The sequence below is a fragment of the Eschrichtius robustus genome, chromosome 2, assembly GCF_028021215.1.
Source record: "Eschrichtius robustus isolate mEscRob2 chromosome 2, mEscRob2.pri, whole genome shotgun sequence".
Taxonomy (NCBI): domain Eukaryota; kingdom Metazoa; phylum Chordata; class Mammalia; order Artiodactyla; family Eschrichtiidae; genus Eschrichtius; species Eschrichtius robustus.
The window spans coordinates 796631-815840 of NC_090825.1; the positions used below are offsets into that span (position 1 = coordinate 796631).

The window sequence follows — 19210 nt, forward strand, 5'->3', positions numbered from 1 at the left end:
CCGAGTCCTGCAGAGCCAGGTGGCTGTCCTACCATCGGGTCTTCCCGGAGAGTCCGGTGTGCGCACGGTTGTGGTGGGGGGGGGGGGGGGGTGGCGGTGGGCGAGGCTCACCTGAGCCGCTGCCTTGGCGTTTGCACAGGGGGAGGGGCCGGCAGCGCCCAGGGAGCAGCCCGGAGGGTCTGCGGCGCCTCTGCAGATAAGGCATTAACAGTCTGGCGGACTCGCCCTCCAGATCTGCTGACGCTTCCTTTCGGCCCAGGTGCTCGGGGTGAGGTGCCAAAGGTTCCCTATAAAGTGCCGGGGCTCCGGCCCGCGGCCACTCACCCTCCGCTCCGGCCGCGCCTGAGGGACCCACCCGGACCCACCATGGTCAGGCTGGTGCTGCCCAACCCTGGCCTGGAGGCCCGGATCCCGACGCTGGGTGAGCTGGAGAGCCTCGAGAAGCAGGAGAGCGGCTCCCGGCCCCAGTGGGACAACAAGGCGCAGTACATGCTCACCTGCGTGGGCTTCTGCGTGGGCCTGGGCAACGTGTGGCGCTTCCCCTACCTGTGCCAGAGCCACGGCGGAGGTAGGCGGCGGGCGGGCGGCACCCACGCCTCCGCGCCGGGCCCCACTGCGCGGAGGCGGGAGGCTGTGGCCTGGGGGCCGGCGTCCCCCTCACGCCGGGCGCGCCAGGCTGGCAGCACTGCCCCAGCCCCGCACGTCCAGGGCCTGCGCGTCGGGGAGGCCCCCACGCTCCAGCGGCCTGGAGCCCTGCCCTGTTCCCAGACCTGGTCTGACCTGGGGGTGGGGGTCAGGGGGAGCCCCCTCCTCTGAGTGTGGAAGGTGCTGGCCTGACGGGCAGTAACGCCGGCCTTTGGTGAGGCCACCAAGTAGGCACTGGGCTGAGCCTTCCCTGTGTGTCACCTGCATCCCAACCTCACTGGGCACCTCGCTTCCTGACAGACCGAGGAGGGGCCGGGCTGGGAGCAGGAAACCATGGAGAAACCCATGTGCACACAGGCCGAGGCAGGAGCCCTCTCCCCCAATCCCGCTGCCTCCAGAGGCTTCCGGGGGCCTTGCCTGGAGCCCAGGGGTCTCCTTCCCCAGGGGCTGAGGCACCCCCTCCCCCCCAGGTTCTGGATCTGGGTCCCCGTGGCCACGTCCCCCCCCGCCTCCTGGTGTCCACAGGCTGCAGGGATACAGGTCACACTGTGGTCCCCTCCGGCCCCCATGCCAGCCTGGGGCAGGGGAACTGGACCCGGGGAGGAGGTCTGGGGCAGGTGCAGTGCTCGCGGGACAGACAGCCCCGAGAGCTGGCTGGTCGGATGCTCTGGGTATGCTTCTGGTTCTGTGGGCTCTTGAACGCTCTCCAGGGACGTGAGTCAGTTCTAACTCTGAAGAACCTGCAGGCTCTCCCAGGCTTTGTGACACGAGTGTCCTCAAGAAGAGCAGACGTGGAAGTGGCCTCCCGGGGTCCCCTCAGTGATTCCCCCCAAGGACTCGAGCTCCTGGGTGTCCGCGAGGGTGTGTCCTCTGAGCCTCTGGTCCAGCCTGCGCTTCCCTCTGTGCCTGGGGCCCCAGGGAGCCTGCGAGGTCAGGGACCCCCAGCCTGAGCCCGGCCTATTCTTGCCGGGCTCTCAGCTGCTTCAGTGAGGCTGGTGCCCCCCCCTCTGGAAGGTGCTGGTCACGGCCCCTGAGGGGCCATTCTGGGGGAGGGTCCCAGCATCGAGCTCAGCACAGGCACAGGAGGTGGAGAGGGAGGAGGGGCTCGCCGCTCCCTCCGCACGTGGCGCCCGGGGCGGCTCGGGATGGACCCACTTTGTGGGTGGAGGCCAGGTGCTTGTCCCTGAGAAGAGGGGCCTGGGACCCCAGAGCCGGGGAGGGACGCCCGGGAGGAACACGCTGGAAGCAGCTTCAAGGTCTTCAGTGAGAGTGACAGAGCAGAAACCAAGACCTCAGACTCCCAGAGAGCCTAGGCCCTTGACTAGGAAGAACTCCCCGTGGGAAGTGGGGTTTCCGGGCGCAGCTGCACACTGGCCAGGAGCCCGAGGGGCAGCGCGAGAGCAGCCTGCAGACCCCGCTGATGGAGGCAGCTGGGGTCCCTCACGCGGCCCCGCCCCGCAGCTTGGGCGAGGGTGGAGGTCCAGCCCCAGACACCCGGGCGAGGCTGCCGCCCCGCCCTGGACAGGTCGGGACTCTGGTCCACCCGCCCCACCCGGAGGGCCGGCTCACGGGTCAGGAGCTGGGTGTCCTGTCCTCCACGCCGGGGGGGACAGTCCCTGAGGACAAGGCCGTGGGTGGCCGGCGACCCATCAGGGTGACGTTCCCGCCCCCGCAGAGCCAGCTGTGAGGGAGAGGAGCAGTTGTGCAGCTTGAGGAGAAAATGCCACCTTTGAAGGTATTTGAGCTCCTCCCACCCTGACCATCAGTTCTGGTCTGGTGAAAACTTACTTTGTCTCCAATTATTTCCAGGACTTTTGGGTAATTCAAGAAGTAAAGGATCTTTTACTTTACTTTAAATTTTATATTATGAAAAAAAGTAAATACAGAGAAGTAGAGAAAGCCACAATAAAGACCCCCAGGCCCCCGATAGAGGCTTGAGCACCAACAACGTTTTCCCGGTATTTGTTGCGTGTGTGGCCGTGTGCAGCCGTGTGCAAGCCGAGCCGGCTGTTGCCCGACCCTGGGGGACCAAGCTGTCACGGGCCTCTGGGTCTGGGTCTCCGATGGGTCCCGGCATCTCGGCGAGCAGGGGGTGCGGGGGTGCAGCCCTCGCCTCCACCCTCCCGCGGGCTGGTCCGGCCTCTGCTTGCCTCTGCTCTGGGGTGAGTGTTTGCTGTCAGCAGGTAGCAGGGGTCTGTGACGCTGAAGGAGCTGTCCCCTTGCGGGCAGGCTTGTGGCCCCAGCCACAGAGGAGGAGCTTGCTGGCCCAGAGCAGCCCCCTGGGCTGGCGGGTGTGGGAGCCCCGGCTGTGTCAGCTCCCTGGGGTTTGGGAAGAACCTGCTGCTTTTCTGGGCTAGGGATGTGGGGGACGCTGGCATCTCTCCCCGCCTCCCTCCCCCACCCGTCCGCACCGCTCCTCCCTCCACGTCGCAGGGTGGTCTCACTTCAGGAATCTCCTCCTTCGTCCTTTGTGCCCCTCCTTCCCGAGTCCCCGGGCGAGCGTTCCGTTGTCGGGTCCGCACGCACGGTTATAAATCCAGCCGGCAGACGGGCAGTGTACCTGCTGCCTGCCCTCTGCTCTGACCAGGAGTCCGGCATCCGGGGGCCACGCTTGCATTCAGCTCCCTGGCCCCACGCCGTACCCCGCCCTCCCCCGTGCCAGCTGGGTTTCCAGGAGGTGGGCCCCCCCCGGGGTGCCTGGATCGCCGGTCTCCACACCCCGGCTCTGTCCACTCCCTCTGCGAGGGCCACCTCTGCCCATCCAGCAGATCCGGGGCACACACGGGCTGGGTGCTCCCGTGGGGGACAGGGCCCAGGCGAGGAGGGCAGAGCAGGGCCCGCGGGAGTGCGGGGTCCCGGGTGGTCCCACTTCTGGGGTCGTGACCTCTGGGCCCTGGACAAACCCAGGCTTCCTCTCCGCCCCCAGGCCCTCCGGGCAGCTGCTGTGCCCGCGGGGCGGTGCCACGGGGCTCTGGTGTCCCCTGGCCTGGGGGACCTGGATGCCTTTCAGGGGGCCTCTCTGCCAGACGCTGACTGGGACCCCACAGACCAGCAGGGTGGACCAGGCCCAGGGAGGGCAGGACCCACCCACGTGACTTCGGCCCCTCCCACGGGCCGGCTCCGCGGCGGCCTAGCAATTTCTCCCGGGCACTAAGTCCAGATCACGGAGCTGGCAGGGACGCAGGGAAGGCCCTGGGTGAGGGCGGGCGGTGGTGTCATTTGGGGAAATGGCAGGGGGACCCACGGCCCCTCCATGGGTGTCTGGGGAAGTGGGCAGTGCCCAGGGGAGGCTGGCCCTCCGCTGAGGCACCTGCTGCCCACCCCCCACACAAGCCCAGCCACGGAGCCACCGCAAATCCCCCGGTGAATCCTTGACGCGGGGGGGCAGCAGCTGCGGTTTCCACTTCGCTTTCCTCCTGGAAGCCGACTGAGGGTTTGCGATTATCCTTCATGATTAAACAAAAGTGAGGCACCCCTGGGAGACTCCAAAGCTGAGAGGTACCCCGCACCTGAACCTGCGCCACGTGGGCCACCGCCAGGCCCTCTTCCGGCGGCTCCCTCCTCCCCCGTCTCGCTTCCTGATTTTCGGAGAGAAACTCCGTGTCATTCTCCCGGGGGGTGTTTACCTCTCCTGCCCCTGCGTCTCTCTGTGCATGTGTGTCCCTCCGTGGGGGCCGTCCCCGTCTCTGGGGGCCTTTGGAACCATGCCGGGCACCGGGCACTTAAGTGGCTTTCCTCGCTCACTGAGACCCGCAGCCCTCCCTCCTCTGTCCCTCCGCCTCCTCCACACCTGCCCCCACAGAAGAGGAGCCCGTTTACAAGGGAAGATGCATATTCCCTGGAGCCTGAGTGCCTGCCTCCTGCTGGTGCTGCCAGGGCTGGGGGAGCCGGGCAGGCAGACTGCACAACATGGGCACACGGGAGGGCTCACTGGCCCAGCCCACCTCTGGGGTGCAGTGGACATGTGCTGGTCCCACCCTCCCATCCTCTTGAAGCTGAGCCTCTGGTCCCCAAGGAGCCTGTGGGAGGGAGAGGTGCCAGGACCACAGGCAGGAGGGGGGTGCTTCCTGGAGGAGGTGCTATCCAAGTGAGGTTTTCAAGGATGAATAGGAGTTTCCGGATGGAGGTGAAGGTGCAGGGAGACTGGGGGTGGGGGGTGAGTAAAAGTGGCATCGTGAGGGGAGGGGACGGGATTTGGAACCATGGGGTTGTTTTCTTCTTGGTAGTTCTGTCCAAAAGATTTTCAAATCAAGCTCCCGAGAAAACGTCAGATAGACAAATCTTATTTCAACTTTACCTTCACTGACAGAGGGATCACAGGAGTCCCTGCCCTGAGCCTACGTCTCCGGCCGTGTCCCCAGACCCGGGGCAGCTCCCCTCCCCTCCCGCAGGGGATCCGTCTGGCAGGCCTTCCTTTCCTGGGGTCTTTCCTCATGGTCACAGCCCACACCCCTTGCTTCCTGGCCCTCAGCCCCCTGGCAGCCCTGGAACCGGAAGAAGCCTGTCCGTGGACCCCCAGTTTGGGAGAGAGGCCTGCGGTTGATGGCCCCTCAGCGCCCTGGCGTGGAGACCGAGGAAGGCCCACGGGGAGGGAGGAGGTGCCGCTGGGCTCTGGGGCCTGTCCCCCACAACGTGAGGGCTCTGTGGAGGCAGACGGAGGAGGGAAAAAAGAGAAAAGGCCGAGGGACTAACCCAGGAGCTAAAGGGAGAGCCGGGCTGGCAGAGGCTGTGGGCCCCCCGCCCCTCCCCCTGCCCACCCCTCCAAGTCCCTCTCGACACACACACGCACACACGCACTCTCAGCACGCGTGTGCACACAGACACACACTCTCAAACACGCCTACACACGCACACACTGACGTGCACCCGTACATGCACAAGGACACACATCCATGTGCACGCTTACACCGAGCGTCCACATACATACGGACACGCCCACACGCTCACACATACACACTCATTCACATACCCGTGGACACACACACACTCAGACACGTGTGGAGGCACACATGCACGCACACACGGGCACACACGCACACACAGTGCCACGCCAATGAGGACCTCCAGCTCAGGGTCTGACACCCACGCTGACCGGGAGGCCAGTGTGGAGAGGTGGTGGCCTGGCTGGGGTCGGGGAGAGAACAGGGCAGAAGCGAAGGATTTGAGATATCTGGGGGAGAACAGAGAATGAGCGTGTTGGAAAAAGGAGGCGGGGCCGGGGAGAACGAGGGGGCGAGGTGAGTGGAGGGAAGGCAGGGAGACGGAGGCTGCACAAACACTCCAGATGGGGTGTCACACCCAGGGTGCGGGGCAGATGCGGGGCACCGCCTCACTTGGTAGGTTCACAGCTGGACACCCGGCCACTTGGGGCGGAGAGGTAGTGCCACAGAGCGAGCATGCCAGGGCAGTGCTGGCGGCCCCGGTGTCCTGGGAACCCCACCGCGAGACCCCATCAGGCTGGACCTGGATCCACTCTCAAGTCCTGAAGCAGTCGTGCGTTTCCAATTCTTATCGCCCAGTTTCGGCTTCTGAGCTCCATCCCGACTAATGCTAACGACCTTTGGTAGCCACGATTGTGCTAATCTCGGCTGCCTCGCACTCGGCACGGTGCCAGGCCGTGTGCACCTGGACGGCCGCCCCTGTTTTCCCCAGAGCCCGGGTCAGGGGGCTGGGAGCAGCTGGGGGTCCCGACCTGGCTCAGGCCAGGGCGGCTGGTACAACCATGGCTTTTGGGGGCTGGGGGTGGTGGTGCTGAGGACGGAGCAGTGGGAAGGGGCACAGAAAGGAAGGGGCGTCACTGTGGGCCGGGTAGCAGAGCCCAGTGGGGCCACGTGCACCATGAAAGCAGGTGTCACCACATCCCCATTCTTCATTTACGTTCGGCAGATGTTCATGGGGCTCCTGGTCAGTGCCAGGCTGGGCCCTGGTGCCCGTCAGGGAGCAGAGCCGACAGGCGCTGCGTCTGGCTCCTCCACGTCCCCAGAGCAGGGTCCCTAAGCCTCAGATTGAGATACGCTCCTGCCAGATGTCTGGGTCAGCCTCTGAACCCCTGGCCTCTTCTCTCTGCCCTTCCCTACCTTTGCGTGAGGGTGCCATGTGTGTCCACGCCCGCCGAGGGGCTCACCCTGGCACGTGCCCCTCCCCGGGCTCCACCTACACGCGGACACCATCCCTAGTTCTCCAGGGGCGGCGGGGCAGACAGCGTCCTGCAGGGATGGCAGACGAGGACGAGCCGGCCCCCGTTAGGAGGTGGCGTGAGCCCCGCCCACAGCAACGCCGACGGCCGTCAGCACGGGCACTGTCGACGGCGACGTCCTTTGTGCTGTGACAAACGCCTGTGCAGGTGGCCTCTGCGGTCCAGCGAGCCGCCCGCTGATGACGCGCCGCCCCTCCCACCCCAGGGGCGTTTATGATCCCGTTCCTCATCCTGCTGGTCCTGGAGGGGATCCCGCTGCTGCACCTGGAGTTCGCCATCGGCCAGCGGCTGCGGAAGGGGAGCGTGGGCGTCTGGAGCTCCATCCACCCGGCCCTCAAGGGCGTAGGTGCGTGTCTGCACCCGGACCCGGGGGCCTGCCTGGGGTCCCGTGTTGGCAGCAAGCGCCACCCCGTCCTCCTTCCTTCCCTTTACGTTTCAGGGAGAGGAAGGTCCCAGGGCTCCATGGCCCCCGCCCTGAGGCCTTTGCAAACCCTTCCTTAGAATCTCCTGGGGTGTGGCTGCAGGGTCCAGGCCACCAGGGGCTAGCTGGGCAGCAGAGGACGTCCCAAGTCCCTAGGCGTGCAGGGCCTGGGAGGGGCAGACACGTGGGGAGAGCAGAGCGCCCCACTGCCTGCCCAGAGCAGGGACCGGGAGGGACGCTGACCGCTGGGGCTGCCCCCTGCTGTCTGGGGCCTCCGTCCACTCACACGCAGTGGGTCAGGAGGCTCCCGCCAGAGGTGACCTCCCCACCCCCCCTCAGGCATCGCATCCATGTTCGTGTCCTTCATGGTGGGTCTCTACTACAACACCATCATCGCCTGGGTTATGTGGTACTTCTTCAACTCCTTCCAGGACCCCCTGCCGTGGAGCCAGTGCCCACTCAATGCCAACCAGACAGGTGAGCCCTGGCGGGACTGGGAGGGGGGGCACCGGCCCACAAGCAGCTGCCCTTTGATTCTCCAAAATTCGCGTGGTTGTAGCCCAAGTTTGGCAAAAACCAGAGCACAGAAAGGGGCGGGCCCTGCCCCCGTGGCCTCCCTGGCCGCACTGGGACCATTCAGGGCAACTTCCCTGTCTCTGGGGATGGGGGCGGGGTGAGGGTGAGGGGAGGTCTGCCAGGATTAGACCATGCCCCCCTTGGCAGGGTCTCTCTGTGGTTCCGTGAGCCCGGGGGGCAATCAGGACCCTGGGACCCCGGGGCTCAGAGTGGTGAGAGTGTGTGAGGTTGAACAGAGCTGCCCGGTGTGGGCTCCGGCCTGGGACCCCCAAAGACTGGTGACCCCCTGAATGGCTGAGTGCCGTGGGGCGGGGGTGGGGGGGAGAAGGCAGGCAGTCGAGGCCCTGTGTGCACGTCACACGTGTGCCTGTGTGTGTGCATGTACCTGGGTTTGCATGTGAGTTTGCATGCAAGTCTGTTTGTTTGGTGTGTGCATGCTTATGCATGGACACAAGTAGCACACGTGCACAGGATTGCATGCAAATGTGCTCGTGTGTGCACACGCCTGTAAGTATGTTGTGTGCATATTGTCTGTTGCGTGTGTCTGTGTGGGTGTGCACACACATGTGCATGCTTGGGCACAGGCGCACTGCACCCCTGGCGTCAGTGCCCTGGCATCTGGGCCCGAGTTTCTTCCCTGGGGGTCCGCGTGCTCTGTGACCCACACTGACGTGGGTGCCCGTGCCAGGCTACGTGGAGGAGTGTGCCCGCAGCTCCTCCGTGGATTACTACTGGTACCGGGAGACCCTCAACATCTCCACCTCCATCGACGACTCGGGCTCCGTGCAGTGGTGGATCCTGCTGTCCCTGACGTGCGCCTGGAGCGTGCTCTACGTGTGCACCATCCGCGGCATCGAGACCACCGGGAAGGTGCGGGCACTGCGGGCACTCCTGGGGGCGTGGGGGGGGCACGCCCAGGCCGCCGCCCCTTCAGCCAGCTCCGAGGGTCCAGCCCCTGCGTGCCCTCTGTCTGGGAGGGCTCTGCTGGTCGCGCAGGCCGGCGCCGCAGACTCGGTGCTGGACCAGACGGCTCTCAAGCACGTGTTTAAGAAGCCGAGTGTGGGAGTGACAGTGACGTCCGTCTGATTGGCAGGAGCTAAACAGTAACCGCGTTCACAGCAGAACATAGAAACCAGAGAGGGAGGCTGGGGCCCGGGGCGCACGGGGGAGAGCCGCGCAGGTCCCACGTGGCCAGCCCTCCTCTTCGAGGCCGGGGCCCCCACCCCTGGTCCGGCCTCCCTCGTCCCACACCTGCCACCTCCCCAGGCCGTGTACATCACGTCCACGCTGCCCTACGTCGTCCTGACCATTTTCCTGATCCGGGGCCTGACGCTGAAGGGAGCTTCCAGTGGCATCGTCTTCCTCTTCACGCCCAACGTGAGTCCCCGCCGTCCACCCGCTGGGCTGGGCGCTGCAGCGCCTGCCCGGTCCCAGGGTCCCTGGGTGTGGGCTGGGCCTGTGAGGGTCACGAGCCGGCTGCGCTGCGGCTCTGGGTGGAGGGTCATCAGCTGTCGCCCCTCTGACTGCCAACTGGTGGCCTCGGCTGTCACCTTGCCTCCAGGCTCCTGTCCCCCCTTGGGCGCCCCTCCTGTGTCTCCCGCACCCCCCATCCTGCGGCGCACAGCTGAGGGTCTGTTTGGCTGCAGGTCACGGAGCTGGCCAACCCAGTGACCTGGCTTGACGCGGGGGCCCAGGTCTTCTACTCCTTCTCGCTGGCCTTCGGGGGCCTCATCTCCTTCTCCAGCTACAACTCTGTCCAGTGAGTGCGAGGGACAGAGGGTCCCGTGGGCGGCAGGGCTGTCAGTGCACCAGGCGCTCCGGCGCTCGGAGCCTCGGTCTCCCCGTCGGACCCGCCGTGGGAATGAAGGGAAGGGACGTGCGCTCTCCAGAGGCGCTGGTCCGAGTCTTCTGGATTGTGGTCGGCAGGGCTGTGAGCAGGCGGGCGGGACCTGCTTACCCTTTGGCCTCTCCTTTGTGCCTTGGCCCTTGCGGCAGCGGGCGCTGGTGCTCCCCCCTCCGTCCCCCACCCCTCAGCATCCAGCACCCCTGGTGTGGGTCCCCCACAGTCCACCCCAGACCGACACCCACACAGGAAGCGCCAGAACCCCCCAGGGCCTCCAGAGGAACGCAGTGGTGTCCGCTCATCTCATAAGCACTTATGGAGCACATGCTGTGTGCCCGTCCCCGCCTCCCGTGCACCAGGACCCATCCTCCTGGGTCCTGCGTCCCTGCGTCGGCAGGGGCAAACCAGCCCAGTGAGCCTCTGTCAGGTTGCAGGCAATGCAAGACTCGGAGAAAAGGAAGGACCGAGCAGGGCGAGGGGTCTGGAGCCTGGGGCTGGGCCGGTGTGGCGTCAGAGCGGGCTGGGGCTCCAGAGACCACGTGAACAAAGACTCCGACGGCGGGTGGGAGCTGAGTGTGGTCGCCCAGGCCGAGGGTGCCGTGAGGTCCAGCAGACTGGCAAGGAGGGGGGTAGTTGAGGGTAAAGATTCAGCTGCTTCCAGCCGCACACACCCACCCCCTTTAAAGTGCACAGTCCCGTGGCTTTTAGTGTGTTCACAGAGTCATGCAACAATGACCGCTAATCCCAGAATATTTCCAACCCCCGAGAGAGCCCGCGCCCCTCAGCAGTCAGCCCCATGCCCTCCCCGGGAACACTCAGCTGCTTTCTCCCCGGCGGGCCAGCCCCTTCTGGGCATCTCACAGACAGGCCTCCTCCAGCCTTCGTCCTCTGTGTCTGGCTCCTCCCACTGAGCGTGAGGCCCTCAGGGTTCGCCCACGTTGTCACACGTGTCACGCTCCTTCCATCGCGGCTGAGTCGTCCCGAGGCCTGTGGATGGGCCGCGCTGGGCTCCGTTTACCAGCCCTCGGCCGCTGGGCATCTGGCTGTGTCCACTTTCTGGCTGCTGTGAACGTGTGCATTCAAGCTCCGTGTGCACCCGTTTTGGCTCCCTGCGGGTGTACCCCAAGGGGCAGGGCTGCTGGGCCGCAGGGCGGCTCGAGGTCTGACCATTTGAGATGCAGCTCTCCACCGCGGCCGCCCCACCTCGCAGCACCCCCCCCCCAGGACCGTGTGGGAAGCCTTGGTTCCTCCACACCCTCGTCCACACCTGTCACTCTCAAATGTTTTGGTTCCGGCCGCCTTGGTGGGTGTGCCGTGGCATCTCACTGGGATTTGATTTGCATTTCCCTGGGGGCTCCTGATGGAAGCATCTGGAAGGATGGTGTCGTCAGCAGGGGGGGAGGGTGGGGAGGTCAGTGGCCATGTGCTGAGCTGGGGGAGGCTTTGGGTGTCCAGGTGGAGGTGGGGGGTCCTCAGCCGTGAGGGCCTGGAGCCGGCAGGAGGGGTCCTTGGCAGGGGCAGGGGGGAGGGAGGGGGGAGGGAAGGGGTCCAGGCCAGGGGGTGGGGGACACCTGGCCCAGGCCGCCTCTTTGAAGCCTTTGTGGCTGGTGGGCTGTAAGGTCCAGGCTGTCCTGCCTGCGTGGGGTTGACGAGTCACCTCCTGGGCCCAGAGCAGGCGCTGACCCAGCAGAGACTTGAACACAGGGATCTCCAGCTCCAGCTCTGGGGGTCCCCAGGGCTTGGGGGGTGCACCGAGGGGCCACCAGGTCGCAGCAGGGCTTGGGGACCGTCACCTGGCGTTCGGGCGGGTTGTGGGAGAGCCCCCTCCCCCATCCATGCCCAGGGGCGGCTCAGCCTCTCAGGCTGGCCCGATGGCTCTGACCGTCCCACTTGTGCCGGCGCGGGCTGGTCGGGCGTACACGACGTCCCCGAGACTGTGGTCACCGAAGCCGCTTTCGTCCGCAGCAACAACTGCGAGATGGATTCGGTCATTGTGTCTGTGATCAACGGCTTCACGTCCGTGTACGCGGCCACCGTGGTCTACTCCATCATCGGCTTCCGCGCCACCGAGCGCTTCGATGACTGCTTCAGCGCGTGAGTGGCTGGTTGGCGCCCTGGCGGCCGCTGCGTCCCCGCCCCTCGCCTCCGCCTCCAAGGAGCCCGCCAGGGCTGGAGTCAGCCTCATTCTCTTTCCAGGAACATCCTGACACTTATCAATGGGTTCGACCTGCCCGAAGGCAACGTGACACAGGAGAACTTCGCTGAGATGCAGCGGTGGTGCAATGCCTCCAACCCCGCGGCCTACGCAGAGCTCAAGTTCCAGACATGCGACATGAATACCTTCCTCTCGGAGGTAGGCGCCTGGGGCCGCGAGGCGGGGCAGCGGGCACCTCGGGTGGACGCCGAGCTTCCCCCGGGAGCTCAGTTCTGACAGGCCCGCCCCCCTGTCACGTGCCGGCCCGCCCTGCCCCTCTTGCCCCTTGGGCGCCGGGTCTAGGGCGCCAGCGTCTGCTGGGCCACGAATCCCGCGTGTGAGGCCCCGTGATGCAGAGGCAGGGACCCAAGGGCCTCCATGGGCCTGACCTCTCCGTGGCCTCAGGTCAAACACCCGTGGTCCATTTTTACTTTAATTTCTTCTACGAAAAGGTCAGAGTCATTATAACTGTACTTTTGAAATCACTCGACAGCTGGTGGCCGTCACGGTGCTGGGAAACCCTCGCCTGACGCACAAATGCTTTGAACACCAACCCCAGTGATGAGTGACGGTTCCTTCTGTGATGCTCATGGGCCAACATTTACTAATTTTGTTTTTGCAATTTTCTTATTTGGAGCCACCCGACATTTCGGGGCGTGTGGAGCATTCTGAGGGCCTGTTTCTCCGGCGACAGCACAATCTCGCCAGGAGCGGTCACAGAGCAGAGGGTCCTCCCTGCCTGGCTCTCCCCTGGGAGCCCCGGGTGAGAGGGAGGGAGTCACAGTGACCACCCCCCAACCCCGCCGAGAGCCTGAATTTCCTTTCTTTTTAAAAAGCAACCTAATCGAGGTGTCAGTTCTCACCTGGAAGCTCTCCCGTGTCCAGCGCAGTTTGCAGGGATTTAGTAAGTTTGCGCCGTAAATTTACGCAGTCCCGCACCCTGGAGGTCTTCCGTCAGCTGTGCTCCTGCCCCCTCCCCCACGCCCCGGGCAGCGCACACGTGCTTCTGTCTTTCCACGGAGTCTGGGCTGTTAGACCCCCGGACACGTTCCTCCGCGGTGTGGGCACCAGGCCGCTGGTGACAACGCCCCTCAGCCTCCCACTCTTCTGCATGGAGCCGAGTCCTTGTGTCCCGGGCCCTCGTGTAAATGCTGCTATGCTGACTTGGGCCCCGGCTTATGATGGGATCCCGGCCCCGCGTGAGTCCTGCGGGGGCTGCCGGCTCCCCGTTCAGTCCCTCCGAGCTCAGGTTTCTCTGCGGAGGTTCTACCCCCGGGAACCCTGGCCCCCAAGACGGGGAGCTGGTGCCTGAGGCCTTGCTGACCTGTGTGGGCCACATGTGGCCGCACAGGACCACCCACCCCGGGCAGAGCGTGGTCATTACGCACCCGCGGGCCCGTCCTTGGCGCTGCCTGCCCCGCGGGCTGCCCTGACCACTGGCGGGCGCACGTCCAGGGTGTCTGCTTTGGGGACTCGCGCTCAGGCCCATTGAAGTCGCTTAGTGCTCTGGCCCCAGACACAGGGGGGTGCCCATCAGCGAGCAGTTGGCAGTCCGTGTGCGTCTGCCGCGTGTGTCTGTCCGGCCGCACGGGGCCCTGACCACTGCTGGACAATGTGATCCACTTCCGGTTGTGAAACTAGTTCAGCTTTTTAAAATACGCTTAGGGCTAAAAGACAAGGTCTGGTCATTTCACAAAATGGCTCACATCAGCCATGCTTGCGTGGTGCTGGCTTGGCGGGTGGAGAGCCGTCCGGTGACAGGGCCAGACTGGCCTGCGGGTGCCTCAGAGGCAGGCGCTGGGTGACACGCCTGCCCCACCCTGCAGGGCGTGGAGGGCACCGGGCTGGCCTTCATCGTCTTCACCGAGGCCATCACCAAGATGCCGGTGGCCCCGCTCTGGTCCGTGCTCTTCTTCATCATGCTTTTCTGTCTGGGCCTGTCGTCCATGTTCGGGAACATGGAGGGTGTGGTGGTGCCCCTGCAGGACCTCAAGGTCATCCCCAAAAACTGGCCCAAGGAGCTGCTCACAGGTAGGCCGGACTGGGGCCGGGGCCGTGCGGGCCGAGCTGGGAGGACCGGCTCCGGGGGTCGTGGCCGTGGTGCAGCCGCCAGAGGAAGGGTGCAGACGTGGGGCCTGTGTCCCCGGCGGCCCGCTCTGCCCCGGTGACCATGGCCCTGCTCTGTGCCCCGCAGGCCTCATCTGCTTGGGGATGTATCTCATCGCCTTCGTCTTCACCCTGAACTCGGGCCAGTACTGGCTGTCTCTGCTGGACAGTTACGCGGGCTCCATCCCCCTGCTCATCATCGCCTTCTTCGAGATGTTCTCCGTCGTCTACGTGTACGGCATAGACAGGTAGGAGGGAAGGCGAAGGACCGTCTCCAATGGCCAGGGGAAATTCCCATCACGGGACGAGGGGATGCGTTCGGGGCAGGACAGGGGGCGGCAGGCCCGCGAAGACACAGGACCAAGCCTGCCTCTCCCTTCCGGCCCGGCGTGATGTGGGCAGCGGCCTGGCCCTGGGAGGGTGACAGGGAGAGAAGAGGGGTCCCGCGTGGATGCAAACCGTACCCCCTCCAGCTTCCAGGTGCTCCCAGGCCTCAGGATAAGCGCTGGCAGCAGCGGGAGGAGACAGCACAGTCTCGGGGCGGGTGAGAGAAGTCAGGGCGGGTGCACAGGCAGGCCGGCTGCTGCGGGTAGAGGGGCTTCCCCAGGACCCCACCTGTGGGGAGGGAGCTGGGTGTTTTATTCCAGCTCGGGCTGCACAGCCAGGGCCGCTCCCAGGGGTCTGGGGAGGGCTTCTCAGGCAAAGAAAGGCAGACAAGTGTGGCCCGGTCAGCCATCCCTTGGCCAGTCGCTCAGGGCATCGGGGATCGGTGGGGACCCAGAAGGCGGTCCCTGGGCTCTTAGTAGGAGCTGGACTCACCACAGATCCAGAAATAATCTGCTGGAATCAATTAACATTGAACTGCACGAGCCCATAGAGGGGCCGCCTCGGGGCCCCTTCCCTGCACCACCAAGAGCACACGTGTGTAAGGACACACGTGTAGGGGCTCACTCAGCAACACAACTTGAACCAGCCTGGTGGCGCCGTGGGGAGACCACCTGCTGTGTGTAGCATCAGCAGACGTCAGGGAGGAACGTGGGGATGGAAAGGTGCGGATGCCACCGCACGTGTGATGCTGGCCTTGCAGCGGGTGTGAAACTGTCTGAAAGAGCACATCCCTCTGTGAACGGCCGGAGGACCGTTGAAGCCAGACACTGGCTCCGGGCAGCTACCCTGTATCGCTTGCCTCGGGGAGGACGGGCCGAGCGGAAGAGTCCGGTCACGGGGCTCCTGAGCCCCGCGGGCGACAAGGCCTGGGCGCCTGTGCTTCTCCAGCAGCATCCTCTGGGTTCGCCGGGCCCTGGACAGCTCACGTTTACGTTCTGCCCACTTTGTTCTGATTTCTGCAGACAACAAACGCGTCTGTGCAGAAGGGCACTGGGCACAGGATGGGGGGAGATGGTGAGGCTCCCCAGGGTCAGGGCTGCTGCCATGCCAAGGAGGCTGGGGCAGGAGCTTCGACGGCTTCCCTCCTCCATCCCCAGAGGCTCTGACCCCTCCTCCGCATCAGTGCCTGCCCGGGGCCTGAGGAGGAGGACATCCCTGACAAGAGTCCCCAGGTCCAGCTGGGCAGCGGCACCGTGGGACGGCGGGACGTCTCAGAGGCTCCAGATCGGCTTCTGCTGTGCCCGTGGTGGTCTTCCTAGGGGAGGCGCGTCTTTGCCCAGAAGGATGTGACGGGTTGGAGTGCGGCATCGCAGGACTGGGGCCGTCTGTCTGGCAGTGGAGAGGCTCTGCCTTCTTGGGGTTAAAGGCCTCTCCGTGTGCGCCGGTGACGGCCCCCTCGGCCTCTGCTTCCAGGTTCAACAGGGACATCGAGTTCATGATCGGCCACAAGCCCAACATCTTCTGGCAGGTCACGTGGAGAGCGGTGAGTCCCCTGATCATGCTGACCATCTTCCTGTTCTTCTTCGTGATCAAGGTCAACGAGGAGCTGATATACAGCGTCTGGAACCCAGCCTATGTGAGCCCTGGGCCCCCAGGGTGGGGGTGGGGGCCGGGCTCTCCCTCCCTTCACCCTGGAGGCCAGGAGAGAGTCACAGGGGGGAGAGGGCACTTCGCCCCGAGGGACACCCCGGCTGCCTTGTCTGCTCACCCCAACGTCGCTCTCTCTCTCCAGGAGGAATTTCCCAAATCCCAGAAAGTCAAGTACCCGAACTGGGTGTACGGCGTGGTGGTCATTGTGGCCGGGGTGCCCTGCCTTGTCATCCCTGGCTTCGCCATCTACAAGCTCATCAGGAACCGCTTCCAGAGGGCAGGGGACCGGCAGGGGCTGGTTGGCGCGCCGTCCACGGTCTCGGTGAACGGGGACCTGAAGTATTGAGTGGCCCAGCCCACGGCATGGGGGGGTGGCGTCAGAGGAGAGGGTGGTCTGCATGTGTGTGCGTGTGTGAGCGTGTGTGTGGACGTGTGTGTGTGTGTTGTGTGAGTGTGCCTGCGTGGGGGCGTGTATACATGGGCGTGAGCGTGTGCCTATGTACACGTGTGCACGTGTGTGAGTGTATATACGTACATGCACAGGAGTGTTTGCATATGAGTGGATGCTGTGTGAGTGTGCACGTGTGTGAGTGTGTATGTGTACATTGCGAGTGTACAAGTATAAAAGTGTGTACACAGTGTGTGGGTGTGTGCCTACATAGGTATGTGTGTATGGGTGAGTGAATATACATGTGCAAGTGTATGTGTGCGTGTGTGGGTGTATGTAAGCATGTGTGCACAAAAGGGGACAGGAGGGACCCTCCCGGTGTGGGGACACACACGTGTGTGTATGCACATGCATGTGTATGTGTGCTTGTACATGTATGTGTGAGCAGCTGTATACATGAGTTGGCGCATGAATGTACTCGCACGTGAGTGTGCATGCATGTGCGTGCGTCTATGCACCGTGCACATGTATATCCGTGCGTATGTATGTGTATGCACAGCTATGTGTGTGTCTGTGTGTACGCATGCACGCCTATGGCTATGTGTGTACACGTGCATGTTGCCCTGCGGCACACATGCCTGCCAGGTGAGGCCCAGCGGCCCAGGAGCAGACTGGTGGTCCCCCCGCCCTGCCCGCATTCCCAGGGAGAGTCAGAGCTGCAGCGGGCGTGTGCCTGCTGGGCGTGTCCTGCTCATCTTGGCCCCTAGGAACATAATCTCCTTGCCCGCCCCCCACTCCCCTCGCTGTCACCTCCTAAGCTCGGGACTCCCGCCGTGAGGTCGGCGCTTTGACCTCGTGGCTAGGAGTGCCCTTCGCAAGGCCTGTCCAGAAGAGGCCGGTGAGCTTGCGAGAACCTGGCAGAGCCCTGTGGGGCCCCGCCCACCTGCCGGCTGTGAAGAGCCCCCGAGTCTTGGCCACATTCCGGCGTCGTGAAGGCTGACCCACTTAATCACTGCATCTGGCCGCCATGAACAGACGAATAGTTAATAAAACTCAGCTTGGGCGATTTAGGGCAGAAAATCCCACTTCACGCTTTCTTGAGCGGACAGCAACTGCGTGAGTACTTAGCCAGGTGTCGGGAAAGACGAGTTCCCGGGTCACCACCTCAGCCTTGGCCACCGCGGTGGAGGACCGTGCATCGTCCCAAGCAGCGTCAGGGGCCTCGAAGGCCCGGAGGGCCGTGCACCGGGTGTCGCCAGCGGACGTCAGCCCCTCTCTCCCAGCCAGGGACGGGGTGCCACACCCAGTCTCAGCCCAGGCCACGCGGCACTCGGGTGTTTGTTTCCAAGAACTAGTCGCCTCCACTTTCCATGGGAAGATCTGGAAGTCTAAGTTAAACAGGACCTTCTGAGGACTCTCGGCGCAGGATGGGAGACCCGAGTGGGAGTGGGTCCCGGCGCCATGTCCCTCCCACCTGGAGACGCCCCGCCAGCTTCCGCAGGACCCCCCCTCCCTGCTCCCCAGAGCGTTCCGACCCTCCTCTGGGGCAGCTCTGCTGCGGACCCCGTGGACACACGCCCCACCCCCCGCCCCGGGGCATGGAGGGGGACACGCTCCCACGCGTGACCTGGACGGGGCTGGTCCGTCCGTCTCTCTGTGGCTTGGTGAGGGTTCCTTTCAGACTTCACGTTTCGCAAATTGTAAGAAATTTGGGCTTTGTGGGCATCGCGTGTACCTGTCTGAATAAATCACTCCCTTTCACGCTCTTGGCCTAAATGCTGTCTAAATGCAGAGGACGCACAAGCAGCGGAGCCCCAGCCTCGAAGGGACGGGGCTGGACTGCGGTTCTGCTGCGCCCACGGAGCCCCCATTACCCGAGGCACCCGGTGGAGTGCAGGGGTGGGTGCGCCTTGACCTCAGGATATGGGAGCTGCTGGCCAGGTCGCTGTGGGGGGGGACAGGGAAAAAACGGAGCAGGAAGCATGGAGGGGAAGGCCTGTGCGGGTAACTCGGGGCTGGGCCTGCCCTCCCCCTTCTCATCTCCAGCCTCCCCTCCCCCTCCCTCTCCCCCCACTGCTTTCCATCTTCTCTGATTCTCCCTTTTCTCACTTTTTCCTCTCACCCAAAAAGGGATCTCTAAAAAATGTGTCCCCTGGAGCCTGAGTTTCCGGGACCCCCATGTTTGGCATCCCGCTGCCCGGCTGCAAGACTAGCTTCCAGGAAACGTGAGATTATGGATGTAGGGCCCTGGCCTGTCCTAGTGGAAGCGTCTGCTGGGTCGGGCGGGAACGTGTCCAGGGAGCCCCCAGCGGGAAGCTTAGGCTGAATCCACCGTGTCAGCTCACTACCTCTCCAGCCCGCAGGCAGGAGGTGCTCCGAGCTAAGGAGAGGGCTCACGTGTCCCCCCAGACTGGCCAAGCCCCCTCCCCTGTGCCCTGGTGCCACCCTCCCACCCCAGGGAGCCCCCTGGGGATCCAGGCCCCCACTCCCTCCACGACCCCTGTGGCTAATGGTGGGCTCACACCCAGCATGGATTCCTGGGCACCGGGGTGCCAATGGATGCAGAGGGGAGGGCTGATCTTCTGGAACTTACCTGGGCATCCTCAGAAGAGGAACATTGGGAACCAGAGGGAAAGTTCACGTTCAGACAATTTGAGAAGTTTGGAAATCTCTTTGGAAAATAAATGTGGCTTAAAAATAAACACGGCCCCGGGCCCGGCACTCCTGCCCGGGCATTTGCCCCACATCCACACAAAGCCGTGTGCAGATGTTCATCTCAGCTATTCCTCACAGCCCCACCCGGTCAGTGCGCAGCGGACACGGAGCCCCATGGCCGTACTACACCCCGCCTGGTGGGTCTCCAG

The 19210-nt window shown here is 64.4% G+C and overlaps 1 protein-coding gene across 1 annotated transcript; it reads left to right on the forward strand.

The window, feature by feature from the left end:
* The first annotated feature begins 335 nt into the window (after positions 1 to 335).
* SLC6A19 (solute carrier family 6 member 19) lies at positions 336 to 18107 on the forward strand. The gene is made up of 12 exons (XM_068535114.1): positions 336 to 568; positions 7047 to 7187; positions 7602 to 7739; positions 8527 to 8708; positions 9105 to 9215; positions 9485 to 9597; positions 11647 to 11775; positions 11878 to 12034; positions 13702 to 13906; positions 14070 to 14229; positions 15782 to 15944; positions 16101 to 18107. Exons 1-12 carry the CDS (start codon positions 367 to 369, stop codon positions 16302 to 16304), a joined length of 1905 nt encoding a protein of 634 aa, XP_068391215.1. The 5' UTR covers positions 336 to 366; the 3' UTR covers positions 16305 to 18107.
* Positions 18108 to 19210: the final 1103 nt, after the last annotated feature.